Genomic DNA, 14265 nt, shown 5'->3' with positions numbered 1-14265 from the left:
GGGTCGTTGTGAGGCGGGGCGCGGGGGGCCGGCCGGCCGGGGAGGGCGGGCGCGCCGCCGCGGCCCCTCCACCTCAGTCCCGCCGTGGTCTGTCCCGGAAGCGCCGCCATCTTGCGGAGCCGGCCTGAGGCGGCGCAGGGAGGAGAGCGGGGCGCGGGTGGATTCCCGGGGGCAGGTGAGGGCGGCGGCCGCCAGGAGGAGCTCGGGCCGGGCCGGGCAGGGACGGCGCGGAGCAGAGCTGAGCCCGTGGAGAGCGCGATCCGCAGGTAACGGCTCGCCGCCTCCTCCTCCTCCTTCCCCCCCGCTTTCCCCTGGGCTCCCGCTGTGAGGCTACTCGTGCCGGGCCGCGGCGGCAGCCTCTGCGGCGGGCGCCTCGCTCCCACTCGCCTGCCTCTCCCCCCGCGGCACCGAGGGGCTGGGGCCCGCCGGGGAGCCGCCGCGCCGCCGCCCTGGGCGCGCCACCGCGGGGGCGGTGGCCGCCCCGCCGGGAGCCCCCGTCCGGGGCCCGGAACCGGAGGCCGCCGGTTGTCGTATCTGATCCGAGGGCTGACAGCGCCGCGGGTGCCGCTGGGCCGCGGGGCGGCGGCGGGGGGCGCTGCAGGTGCGAGCGCAGCCCGAGGTGGCGTCGCCATTTCGGGGGCGGGGGGGGGGCGCTGCGGCGGGCCTGGGGCGGCCCTGGGGGCCGGGGAGCGGCCCCCCCGGGCTATGGCTGCCGTCAGCCGTCCGGGATGGGCGGCTGAAGCGCTGCGGAGTGGCCCGGGGGCTTGTGCCGGGAACCTGGGGTGCGGTTAGATGTCGTTGGGGCATGGTAGGGGTCCGTCTTGCGGAGTAGTGAAACGTGTATTGGTCTACGGAGAGGGTAGAGGCAAGTCGGGTGCGCCAGAAGCACAGGCAGCACAGTGAGGATTTGCAGTCTCAAGTGTGAGAAGGCGTGACGAACACCACTGCAACGAAGTTCAAGAGAAATACAAAAACCATGAGAGATTGAACATAAAACGAATGTTAAGTAAATAAAGAAGCAATAGAGGTTGATAGTAGCTTGAGATTTTTATAGGGCTGTTTAGGAAGTGGAGAGCCAGCACCATAATAAAGAGTGGAACCTTCACTCCTTTAAATTCCTGAAGAATTGTGGCCCACACGTTTTCATCTTTAATGCACAAGCATCCTCTTCTGCCAGAAGTTGTTCAGGAACGTTTTTCAGATGTTGCAGCTTTCTTGTATTGTACTGCTTGACTGTGGTCATTGGGTGTGTTTTACAGGGAGCTCACTTGTTTTAGAAGAATATTTAGTGGGGATTTACATCTTGAAATACCCTTTGCTTCTGTTCTACAAGAGCTTGGACTTTCTGAGTATCTTGAATTTTTATTTTTTTTTTTATTTTTTGTTTGTCTGTCCTTCCAGTCTTATACTTTGTGCTAGTGATTGCAATAACTGCTAAATTATCTCCTGGTGCCTTTAGCTGTCTTTTCTGCTGCTTTTCTGTAGATTAGTTCTCAGATTTTACTGCACTGACTGACTTGACATTGCATATTCATAATAAACCCATCATATTTTTTTTCTTCCCCTCAGCTATGTTCTTGGGAGCTCTGCATAATGTGAGATACTGTACTCCTAGAGTTGTGTCTGGACCCAAGTCTTTAAGAGGCAGCTTTGTTGGAAATACTACTCCTGTGATAGATCTTTAAAAATACTGCTTACATCTTTACGCTGTGATAGGAAATGTTAAGGTGGGTGCAGCTCGTATCCTGCAGTTTAGTACGTTCAGTGACATTCCTGCTGATGAAGAGACCCCTGGCCAAGAACACAATTCTTATATTTGCCCAGGGACATGGATGCAGATATATATACCAGTAAAATCCCTAAATAGGGATTTTAAAATATGATCATGTAAAGGATTTTTTTTTTTATTTTTTTAAAGGTGCTTGCTGTTCTCAACTGTTTTCTTTTACAGAACTTTCACTGTTCTCTTACTGTTCAAAATTATTGCTGATATTTATTCTGGGAAAGTATATGCTGGTTTGTGGAGTGGGTTCAGCCTTTCTAAATGATCGCTCTTGGATGCCTGTGTTTTTCCTTTCCCTATCAAGGTTTCTAACGTTACATTAGAGAAAAATCAGTCCCAGATTCTAACTCTTTAGTCGCATGCTTGCCCTTATGTAGCTGCTTCTTTTTTGTATATGAAACAAAATAATAGATTCAGGCTTAGGAAGTTGTGTTTACATGCGAAAGAAAGCAGGAGCACAGTGTTTGTAGAAGAGTAAACAACTGAAAAATGGCTGTCATAAGATCATGAACACTAAACCACAAAGATTTATGCGTTAGGTAGTTTTGTATTGGAAGTATGTGGCTTACAATAATAAGGAAAACGTACCTGTCTTTCACAATAAGAGATGATGGTAAAGAATTCTTTACAAGGTAAAGAACTCCACAGTAGTACTGTGTACTTACTAACGTATCTACTTTTTTGCTAGTCCCCCAAAATTAGATACACTTGTAAATTATCGTTACATGGTGGGGGGAAGGTGTCTTTAACTTTTATTTAATCTGCTATGAGTAGGGATTCTGAAGACACGTTGCCTGGCACTACTCCTCTAAAGGGAAAAGCAAGAAAGGTGACTATATCATAGGTATGCAATAATTGTATATCTCATCAGTAACAAATCTGTAATTTGCAAGGTCCTCTGCAAGTAACCTTTACATCAATTGAAAAATCACTAGATGAAACAAATTATGATGCTCTGACATAAGAGAAATATTTATAATATTGTGTAACTTTTCTTTTGAAATTACTGTAAACAATATTATGCTGAATTAGTTGAATTTCATAAAAGATTGGTGTTTATGTGGTTCTTAACTATTTAGACTCACGTTAAATAAAATGCCTATAATTCAGTCCCTAACTGAACTTCGTAGGAAACTTTGTTATGAGCAGGTTGTTCCTTAACTGTTTCTTGCATCTTTCTGAAATGTGGTTATTGATTATCAGTTACTGTTTCATAATTTCATCTGTTTGTTTTCTGGGTCTTCTGCTGCAAATCTCTTCAGAGAGCCTGCTCTGATTTTTTTTCTTTAGTACTTTTTTTTAGGCTAGGTGGGAAGTGATACAAGTTCTCCTTGGTTTTTAGATTTCCTCATTATTAGTCTCTACTGTGGTATCCAAGAAGAACCCACTGTTCTGGCTGTTGAAATAGAGACTTGTTCAGTGATACGTCCACGAGACAGTCTGGTTTTCCAAGTCATAATGTGAATTTTGCTACTGGAACAGCAGCAGTAGTCCAACAGACTCAGATTTATATTTCTGCATTCTTATTTTTCAGTCATGCCATGAATGTCTTAAATGTTTTATTTCAATCTAGGCATGTTCAGTATTGCTTCTTGTCCTTTAGTTTACCATTTTCCAGGACTATGTGCATAGTTATTCACTGCTTTGGTAACTGCCTTCAGGCAAGAAATTATTAGTTTCATCCATTGATCAGTTATTTGGCAGGGGGAAAAAACAGTCTAAATCAAAGCAGAGTAAAATACTTCAGGGTTTGTTATAATTGGAGTTGTAAATTGAGAAATGTTATTTGGGCCCTCTAATGGATATTTCTCTTGAAGTATCACAACGCACTATCTTGAGTTGTGATCCTGTTACAAGATTTCTGGAGGCAGGAGAGATTATCTTGATTGGAAAAAAAGTAGCCAGTAGTTTTATTGCCCTTCCTTCTGTCATTAGAGATTCTTGTGTTATATGAAAAAGTGCAAGATAGCACCTTTTCTGCTGTTGCTGTCTACACCTATTTTAGATTATCCTGCCAAGACACTTTGTGTTTGGGGCATAACAGCGAAAAGAGAGCACTTCAGCATTCACATTTTCAAGAGGAGACTTCACAAAGGTCAACTGAATACATCTTGTTTGCACCTGATGCGAGATTCAAACACGTAAAGCTGAAATATACATTAGGTCAAAGCAGGAAATTTGCATAGGGCAAGGGAGAAAATGTAAACTGCTTTAAAGCTTCAGTACAAATTAGTCTTTGATTGCTTTGCTGTAGGGTTGAATAGCTCACAAGCCTGAACTGCGATAGACAGCAGGATTATTTATTTGACCGCAATCGTCATCCCAGGTAAAGGAAGTTTTCTTTCTGACATCTTGAGTAGCATAAAACTCTGTGCATTTTAAAATAAAATACGTTGTTGGTAACTGAGTTCAGGATGAACAAACAGTGAGTAACTAGATAGCTGAACATAAGTCTTCAGTAGTTTTCAATTATTCGTAAAGAAGTTCAGTTTAGGTGATACAGTTTGTGGCACAGGTATATGTGTGTGAAAGCTTTATGCCAAAAGCAGAATCATTGTCCATAAGATGTTTTCTCTGTCCCATGTATGCACATTGCCCTTCTATCTTCAGTATTCTCAGTATATCATGGTCTGTTTTTTTTGTTTTGTTTTTAGAAAAGATACACTGGTTTACTGGCTGCTCTGTTAGAGGCAGAGTACTAGTGGCAAACTGACAAACTGCAAGTTTTGGTAATAAGTCGGTACTGATTTAGAGTAGATTTATGTGTACATTTAATGGCTTGGCTTGCAGTGGTAAAGTTCCAGGTAGACTAAGATTGTATAAACTGGACGTAAAATCGTATCTCTGGGATTTTCACATTGGTTTAACTAAATTACTTGTAAATATAACTTGGAATAGCTGGCTTAGATATTGCTGAAATTCGTGCAAATAAGCAGGCACTCAGGGTTCTTTGTCCTTTTCACCAGCACACCTCAAGATCTTGAATGAGTATGTGGGTAAGAGGATGAGTGTTTGTTGGGTGTCCAGCATCATGCTGGTATGGTATCTGGCAGCCTTTCCTTTGGAGACTTTTTTTTTGTTGCATGTTGAGTGTTCTTTCAGAACTGAATTCTCTCTGATTCTCCTAAGCACTCAGGTGAAGTTCTGTGATGTCTTACATTGTTTTTACTTGAAATTAATTAGAGTTTTTCAGACCTTGGCTTTTTTTTCCACCTCCATCAAAATGGTTCTCTCTGGTAGCTTTCATTTCTGTCTGCAGGCTGTTTTGTACTGCACCATTCACAAAAATAATGTAGTTCTTATCCGCTAGATTTCAGTATTTCACATGTCAAAGTAAAACTATTGTTCTTCAAACATCTTTTCATTTAGAATTCAGGTTTTCACTGAATCCATCAATATTCTTGTCTATTTTTGCCTTAAACTATGGAGTTCAAAAGATATTCCAACACATGCACGCTATCCACAAATCCTTCAGAATCTGTTGGAAAGAGAATGTTCATGTCTGTTTTTTTCAAAGCAGAGGAGTTGGTTATTTATGAAGTCTGTAGTTCAAATGAAGTGCTTAGCAGACAATTTCCAAGTCTACATACAAAAATGATACTATCTTTCTTAATTTAGTACATGTAGAGATTTGCAGGATGGACACTAGGCATCTTAATACCTCTGCAAAATCTTGCAAGATAGAGCTTTGATAAATGATTCTTCAGAAAGCAAGGAAATCTCAGTCTTTCAGAAAGAGAGAATATAGTTTAAACGTCAAATCTAGCTCTTGCATTTCCTGTAGGCACAACACAGTGGAAAAGTAATTCTTCTCTCGTTTATAGTCTTAGATTCTGAAGCAGAGCACCATCCCAAAATGTTTTTGCCAACTCACGTGAGCCTCCTTGTTATTTGCCTTCCAAAAATTCCTCTTTTCCATTTAAACTTATAATTTAAAAAAATAGACATCTTGATGACAGGTCAACTTAGTGAAGAATTTTATTTCTTCTGGGTTTTTTTTGTCCTGCCTGTCATTGTGTCATGCCTGTACAGTGTCTAGCACAATTTATGAGTGAATCTGAAGATTCCTTGCACAGTCATAAGTGACATTAGAAGTGATATTACCACTGAAAATGATCAATATGCAAAATCTTTGGGGAAAAAATAAGGGTTCTATATTTATTTCTCTAAAGCAGTTTTGACTGCTCAGAGACCTGTGATCGTATGCTTGGTACACTTGGGAAAGATAAGTGAGAATATTCTGATACTTATGGTGTAAAGCCACCCATATTACATTTTGGATTGTGCATTCAGTTGCAGAATTTGATCGCTCTCAGAGGCAGCCTGTAGGTGGTACTGTCTATATTTCACAGTGTGGAAGCTGCTATGACACTGATTGTTTGATGCAGAATTTTCTTTAGAATTTCTTTGAGTTCTAAAGTATTATTCATTTAATACAAAACGAAGTTTAATAGGCATTGCATGACTGCTTTCTGGGGAGAAAAATTAGGGCACATATTCTTGATCTTTTGAGGAAAATAATTCAGGATATGCTTAGGCATACAGGTAATTCTGAGTATGCCGGTGTCATCCTGAATTTGCAGTCTAAGCCATTATCTCAGTCATGAGAAATTTGAAAAATATTGAGATTGTGGGTTTAAATACCAGCACTTTTTTATCTTCTTGCAAGTCAGATTAACAGAACTACTGAACTAGTGCACTTGTCCTAGTTCAGAATTGGTGGTTACTACGTTCCTGATATAGCTGCAGGTTGCAACTTCCACTTATTTGCATGAGAACTTTTCTAGTAACTTCTGTAAGATAGCTTTGTATCACCACAGAAATGTGGGATACACTAAGTATAAGAGATAGGCAGAAACATAGAGTAATAAGTCTCTCATATGAAAAATTATGCTTTTATATATAAGTGAAACTGCTTTCAAGGTTGCAGACTGTCACACCCGTGTACTAAAAAAATCAGGTACTATGCCATTTTATCTTTTTTTCTTTGAATACCTAGGGATTCGTGTTTTCAGTTACACTAATTTTGCTCCCTTTCCATGCCAGAATGTGAAGGGGGAGGGGAACGCTGCATAGAAGTGGTTTTCTTCCATTTTTAAGAAGAATGCATAGAAAAAGGTTTAGTTTGTGTTTAAACACTGGCAAAAAGGACTACTGGGAAAGCAGACATGATATGGCGGGCCACCATAATAGTTTGTATCAAGCAATGGGAAAGGTCGTGCTTACTGGTTTAGGAAAATACTTAAAAAGGGAGAAGGGTTTAAAAAGGTTGCTGTAATTCAATTTAGGGTTGGGGGGAAGGTCAAACTAAGAGCTTAGTATGTGGATGTGTGTGTCCAAAAGCAGCAAGGAAGACCTGGCCAGATCAGTTGTTCTTGAAATGCTAGTGGATGTGGGGATTCCCTGGAAGGGAGATTTTTGTCTTGTGTCTGAGTTGCTACCCGGATTCTGGTGGACGAAAAGTGTTGGACATTTCTGCGTTATTAAGGTGGGTTCAAGCAAAATGGACTTGGAACTCATTTCAAAACAATAACTCCTTTAAGTTTGTACACTTTAATTCCTTTCCCCTCTGCACAGTGTGACAGTGAATGAGGGTGTGTGTGTGTAAAGGAACTTGTTTTAGCAATGGTCTCTTTCAGAGACCATGTATGGGTAAAGCAGTTCAGCTGGTTCAGCTCCCTGCTCCTCCCTCTCAGAGAGCGGAGTAGAATCTCTTCTGCTGAAACGGTTGTTCCACTTTCTGCTTTCTATATTTGTACAGCAGCAGCATGCTAGCTAACGAGGCAGTGTGGCTGGCCTTGTGTGCATTCGGCATTCACTGAGCAGAACTGAGAGCCAGGGCTTACAGTCTCTGTCATTACATCCGTCTGTCTGTCTGTCTCTGCGTCTCTGGGGAGGACTGGCATTCCAAGTGAAAGGTGATCTGTTTGTGGATGTTTTCTTTTTTTGTGAAATGCAGTTTATACAAATTTGGAGTCTAGGGGCTGGGAATGGAGGAGGGAAGGCAGTTATCTTGCAGGGAGAGTATGTAATGGGTGGCAGTGGCATCAGAAAGATACAGTTTTAACCTTCAAAAGAGCTGCTGTCTTCTAGGGTGAGGATCTTAGTGTCCCTGCCTGCTTTAGGGAGTGATTAGCCAGGACCTGTATCTTTCCATAAAAGGTATGTTGTCACTGTCTGCCATGAAGATTAATGAAAACTAGATCCTGTCCTGGAAGAACTGAGCACTGTCTTTGCTTGTTATGGGCAAGGGAGATTAATGAGGAGCTAGACCCTGGCCAGCCTAGTTTGGAATAAGGAGTTGGTGCTGAGGGATGGGGTTGCAGGAAATACCTTGTTAGGAAGAGCTGGAAACTTGTAGCTAGGACTTCCCTGGCTATGTGTTTGCATAAACTTTGTATTCAGGCCCTGCTTTTCTTTAGTAGATCAGGTGAACAAATAGGGCAGGAAGACTGTTAGCTGCTGACACTGTAGTAAACTGTTGATATGATGTTCTTTGAGTATCGGAAAGGTGCTTAAAATAGTGGCAGCAACTGGATCTGCCATTAACATTGGCAATAAATTTTTGAGAGGGAGAAAGAGGGAAATAGGTTATAGGGTACTTCTGTCTTCTAGGGGATGCTGTCCACTTACAAATTCTGCTGCCTTTTGAATATCTATACAAGTAGGCATCAGGCCTTTTGTTTCTGGAATTTGAGTGAGGAAAACATGGCTTCACTTACAAAACAGAAGGCAGCATCTTGCTAAAATCAGTCTTGAGGACCATTTTCAGTGTATTCAGTGTATTTCCTCCTGATAAAGCTATGTGTTTGTTGAATTTAGAAGCAGCAAGTTTTGGAGGCAAATTGACAGTTCTCAGCTGCCCGGCAGTGTCTGAATCGCACTGTGTCTGCAGGCAGGGAACTGTGGTTAATTGATGTGTGACAGAGGGTCATCTCATTCTTGAACTCAAGCAACTTTGTTATGTGTCTGTTTTCTGGTCATTCTTTGTGTAACGAGGACACACTGCAGTAGTTGTCTGGAAAACCTATGGAATTCATTGTAAATATGCAGCTTCTGGGACATTAAGTTTGTTGTCTTAAGTGCCCTGATATGTTTCCCAGTTTTTCGAATCCTCTTAAAGCCCTCTGCCTTTATTTCTTCTCACTTTTTCACTTCCTGACTCCCTAGTTGACATCCTTTCCTTTATACTAGCCAGAGCAAAGTGTCAAAACCATAATCTAAACTGTTACTGAGTTTACAATACCAATTAAAAGCAAATCTTGGTACTGTTTGATGCCAGCGATTGGGGTTATACAATTTCTGTACATTGAAGTGTTTTCTGGTAGCATACTTAATTTTTGCTTGTAGTCTTGTAGGAGCAATATGATTAGGCAGTTTCAAAGGCCTCTTGGAAGTATACTGTTGCATGTTTAAAAAATATTTTGTCCATTCTGTGAAGGATGTCATGATAAATGGGTAGAACGCTAAAGAAATATATGTTCACCAAGTGCACTGAGTAGATGAAAGATAAAGCCAGGCTGTAGAATGGCACTAGGGGATTTAAATCTTCCGTTTTGCAAGATTCTTCCTAAAGGCAATGTGTAAGAAAGTGACACTGTTCAGAGCTAAGCTAAGCTGTCAGTTGTATTTCTTGGAAAACAGATGCTTTGAGCTACGTATATAGTAAATTTGTCTAGCACCTATTGCCCATTAGTGCAAAAAAGGTGAAGTGTTCTGCCTGTTTCCAGGAGTTCAAGTGATTCATGTAGCAAAAAATAATGCTTTAGATGTATAAGGACAGGAAATCATATTTGCCATACATACTTTGAGTTTAAGGGAGAATACCCAGTAATCCATTCAGGATTGACTGCAGTATTATCCTGTTTGCAGAATAAGTTTCATCAAGGTTGGAGACACGTGAGAAATTAACTTTTCTCTGACGTCCTTCGAAGGTCCTGAAATTCCACAGGAAGGGGTAATTTTTTATTTTCTTCTTACCTTATTGCTTTTATTTTTTACAAAAAGAATTCCTCCTTTTTTTTTAATGTCATAGTCTTGCAGTTGAATAATAAAGTTAGGTTAAGGGTGGACATGTGGGAAGATTACAGAAATTTGGAATTAAGCCCAGTGTTCATTTGAAGTTAGTTAAACTTATAATTGCTGTTGAAAAGCAATTACAGGTATTAAACTCCAGGAAGAATAAGTGAAAGGTGAAAGTTGAAAAAGATTTACTTGTGATTTTAAAAAGCTGAATCATATAGTTTAATCAAGGATAGGGAGTGACATGTCTAAATATTGGACGCAGTCCACTGACAAAGAATTGGAGAGTAAAGGTGATTATATGTAAGAACATGCATATGTTTCTTACAAGTGTTTTCTTAATAGAAGTAGTGGAAGCCTCATTTATCACTCAAGGCCTTTAAAAAGGATTAATCAGTAGGGAATTAATTATGTGAAATTCAGCACCTAAATCTGATGATGTAGTTCCGCAAGTAATTTGAATGAGCATATGCCAGTATTGCTCTGAAAGAGGCTTGTTCCATCTCTCAGGCATTTCCCCTTTCCTTTGTGCTGCCAAGAGCATCTGTGTGGTTGTGTAGTGAACTGAATCAGGGAGCGTGTCTGGATTAAAACAGTTATTTTCCTGTTGTTGTTGTGAGGCTAGATCACACCTGGATCGTTTCCTTTCTCAGACTTGTTATACAGAGGTGGGGATGTATAGCTGGTGAGGAAAGAGTTGTGCTCTATTCTTTTGGCAAGAGCATCGGCTTAAACTGGATCTACAGTAGGAATGTCTTGATCTGTTGCTTTGTATTTCTGCCCCATTTCTATGTAATCTTTATGGAGCGCTTCTATGCAGTCTTATCTAGTAATATAACCCAAAAAAAAGAAGTAAGAATTGTTTGCATGCTTTACCTGGTGTGGCACATATCATTTGTTCTAGACAGGGAGGTACTAAATGTTGTCATAACGTAATTCTTTATGAACGTAGTATTTGATATGTGCTGTATTTGCTGCTGTAGAGAGAAGCCTGCTGTTTGGGAAAAAATTGGTGAACTTTGTCTTCTCTCTGTCCTCACATCAGGAATGTCACACATAGGCTATTAACATGTGAGGTTTTGATTCAGGAAGTATAAGGTGCTTCCAGAATCTGGCTATGATGGATTTCTCACAGAAATGGATTTCTCACAGAAACCCTGAGAATCCAGGAAGATACATAAGAGGCTTTTATGTCTATTTTGAGTCCTCATGAAGCCAAATATGTATTTATAGCACTTGTTTTTGTCATAAAGTTTCTGGAGTCGTCTCCTGCTAGCGGTGGAAACCATCTGATGTCATTCTGTGCCTTCCAGGAAAAGTGAATGGAAAGAATTGATGGAGAAGTGTGTAAGTGAAGAATGTCTGAAAATACGTGCATAAAACTAGAAGCAAGTACTGAGTCTGTCTAGTTCTTGGCAAAGTGCATTGACACTCTTGATCCTTCCCACCCCCGTCTCCCCCCACCCAGCTAAAGTCTAAGATCGGCTGATGGCTCCAGCTTCGTACAGCGGGGAGGGTTTCTGAGGCCATGGAACGAGAGAGGAGCAAGCAAAGCTGTGCTGGCAAAAGTCAGTGAGTGTTAATCACCACAGGCAAGCAGCTTGCAAGGGAGTTTTTCGGGGTCAAAAAAGGGGCCATGAGGGTAGTTTGTGGAGTAAAAGGCTGCTGACATCAGTAGGAAAGACATTCTATTAGTGATCTTTAGATGTTTGTAACTAAGAATGAAAGTTAGGCTTCTTCAGACAGAGAAAAGCTCATCTTAAGTGTGACATTACATTTATGAATGGTATTCCGTCAAAAATAATGCTTCAAAGTGCTGCACATGTTTATGCATCAATGCATTTTCAGTAGGTATTAAGCTGTAAATTAATGCAGATTTTTTTTTTCTGGTTTTTCTATATTATTTCCAGTGGTTTGTATACTTCAGATACTATATAAAGATACTAAACAGGGGGTAAATATTGCAAAAAAGAAACCAAAGTGTATATACAAATGATGACAAATAAGAAACCTTCAGAGAGCTTGAGTAGAAGCTTAGGAAGAACTGCTTTGCAGTGAAATGGTTAGATTTTATTTCATTTGGGTTTTTGAACAAAAGTCAGGACATTCCTGAGTTAATGTTCCCACAGCAATGCCAGTTTCCCTCTGATGAAGAAAAAGAAATAGTACAAAATATTTTTTAAAGCTTCAGCTCTACACACCCAATGTTAAATCTCTTGAAGTGCTAATTAAATTTATTTGCTGTTGAAAATTACTTGAATCAATATTCATTCCTTAAAATAGAGCATTGACTCCAGTTCTTTGCAGATGTAAATGAGTGTAACTTGAGATTTGTGTCCATTTCCTTCTGCAAAGGATTTGACCATGTGCCTATTGCAAAAGAAGAAAAAAAAAAAAAATTGAGCATATTTTTACTCTTTGGTTTGCAGGCGTGGCAATGGCATATTCTGCACGGTAGAGTTCATGGCAAGTATTTGTCTAATATAAGCCAAGCAAGAGACACATACAAGCTTAAGGTAAATCAGTCTTTCTTAGTTGTGCTGCTTTGAAATAAAATAGAAACGTTTATATGTAAATATTTTGTAAATACAGAATTTCAAGCCTACTCAGAATTTTGCATCCAGTTCAATTCTGATCTTTCAAAATTGGGACACCTCAAAATTATTTTCCCTCTGAAGTTGGCAGTAGATGCTGGAAATGGTCGTATGCGCTTTGTCCTCTTTTAATATTTTAGGTTTAATAGCACAGAATACTGACTGTGTTTGAGTATCTCTGTGGGGAGACCTGCAGTACATTTTTCTTCTCTGTTTGGATTTGAATTTATTCTCTTTTGTACGGTCAAAAGAAAGCGGTGTGTAAGTACCTTGGTACCATCAGAAAAGACTTACTTTAACATAGAGCTATACATACTGCGTCTGTCTAAACACTGCATGGGGTTGATTTTCTTACTGAGAATTTTTTACCTTGCCTTTGATGGTTGGTGAGTGAAAGTGTTAGTATCTGAATCTTGTGGCCGAGATGGATGAGGTTGTTAAAGTTCAGCTAGTATTGTTGCTTCTAGAAGTAGGCTTAGTGGTTAAACTGAGAATATTGTTTCTGTTCGCTACGCCTCAATCTTTTACACAAAAGAAGACATAAAACACTGCCACATTTGATAGGTCTTCCAGTGGCATGTACAGTATCCCTAAAGCAAAACATGAATGCGTGTTTTCTGAATATTTTGGATCCTCGTTCAAAAAGTAAATAAAATGTTGCATTGGTGTGTATCTTCTGTATTTGCAACTTTTGAGATATTTTGAGAGTCCCTTAATGCCATAATCTGGAAGGATTATAGCAAGTTTAAATCTTTTGTTGGTTTTTATTAACAGACAAATCTTTTGTGGAAACTTTCTATGAAGTTGTTTACTAGATTTTCAGCTGAGATGCAGTTGTAACAATGTGATGATATTCTCTGACTGCTACTGAATACATTCTGTCACTAGTTCTCAAAATATCTTTTCAGAAAGAAAACAAGATAATAATACTGTATAAATGGAAACTCTTAGGACCATAAAGTGACTTGTCCAATGCTATTCAGTTGCATAGTTAGTAATAGAACTCATGTCTTCTAAGTCCCAGTCTCACGTTTTCAACAGTAGACCATAGGATTGTTTTGCATTCTCAAACTGTGTCTCTTTATACTTTCATTATGGGTTGTAAGACGAATGATCGATCCTGGGAAAGTTAAGCTGTAATTGCTGACAGGGCATGGAATAGACATTGCAGATACGGTCTGCATCCCATCCCAAGTATTTTATGATGATTTGGTTACAGTAACTTGAAATATGGCATTTAAAATGTTTACCCCTCTCTTTTTTTGTTTTAATCTGCAGTGGTACCAAAATGCGCACCTCTTCTGTTCTTCATTCTGTTCTTCCTACTATACCTTAAGTTGAACAAACTTACATTCTTATAGTCAAACATATTGTCATGAGTAATTCAGCTGGCCTACTTGCTAATTGTACAGATTGTCTGATAACCTGTATGTACATTAGTACTTGCGCTGGCAACACTGAGGCAAATAGTATTGGACAGCTCTGCAAAAATAAAGCAAGCAGATGCAGTGACTAGAAGATGTTGCCTTGTGTTGAGCAAGTAGCTTCCGGTGCTGAGAGGTTTGGGTGGTGTAAAGATTGCAGTAGAAGGGCATTTCTCAGATAAGAAAGTATAGCTGCTTCCTTGGTGAGGTTTTGGCACTATAGCAGTTTGTTGTTGCTGTCTCTGTCATCTTGTTGTCTCCTAAGTAATGTTTACTAGAAGGTGACATACTTTCTGTGGGTTGTGACCTAAGCTGTACAGTAATTGAAACTTCATCTAATTTGTGTAGGCCTCTGTATTTGTAATTTGATTTATCTAGTGCACTTGTTCCTTTATTCTCTGATGCATTGTTATCTCCCTCCTGCACTTCCTCTAGAGAAATA

The 14265-nt window shown here is 40.2% G+C and overlaps 1 protein-coding gene across 8 annotated transcripts in view; it reads left to right on the top strand.

The window, feature by feature from the left end:
- Positions 1 to 14265, top strand: part of CELF1 (CUGBP Elav-like family member 1) — a 71235-nt gene that overhangs the window by 190 nt on the left and 56780 nt on the right. For 2 of the 8 annotated variants that reach the window (XM_054199023.1, XM_054199027.1), the window contains exons 1-2: positions 133 to 266; positions 1570 to 1727. The exons of 1 other annotated variant lie outside the window; for it this stretch is intronic. In XM_054199023.1, coding sequence (XP_054054998.1) covers positions 1720 to 1727 — 8 coding nt within the window. In that variant the 5' untranslated portion in view covers positions 133 to 266; positions 1570 to 1719. Of the gene's footprint in view, positions 1 to 70; positions 267 to 1569; positions 1728 to 12234; positions 12322 to 14265 lie in introns of those variants that run through there. 5 more of the 8 variants (XM_054199029.1, XM_054199028.1, XM_054199031.1 and 2 more) reach the window with 5 other exon arrangements.

Source organism: Rissa tridactyla, chromosome 4 (genome assembly GCF_028500815.1).
Source record: "Rissa tridactyla isolate bRisTri1 chromosome 4, bRisTri1.patW.cur.20221130, whole genome shotgun sequence".
Classification (NCBI taxonomy): Eukaryota; Metazoa; Chordata; class Aves; order Charadriiformes; family Laridae; genus Rissa; species Rissa tridactyla.
The sequence above is the reverse complement of the archived record's forward strand: the minus strand, read 5'-3'. Positions and strand labels throughout refer to the sequence as shown.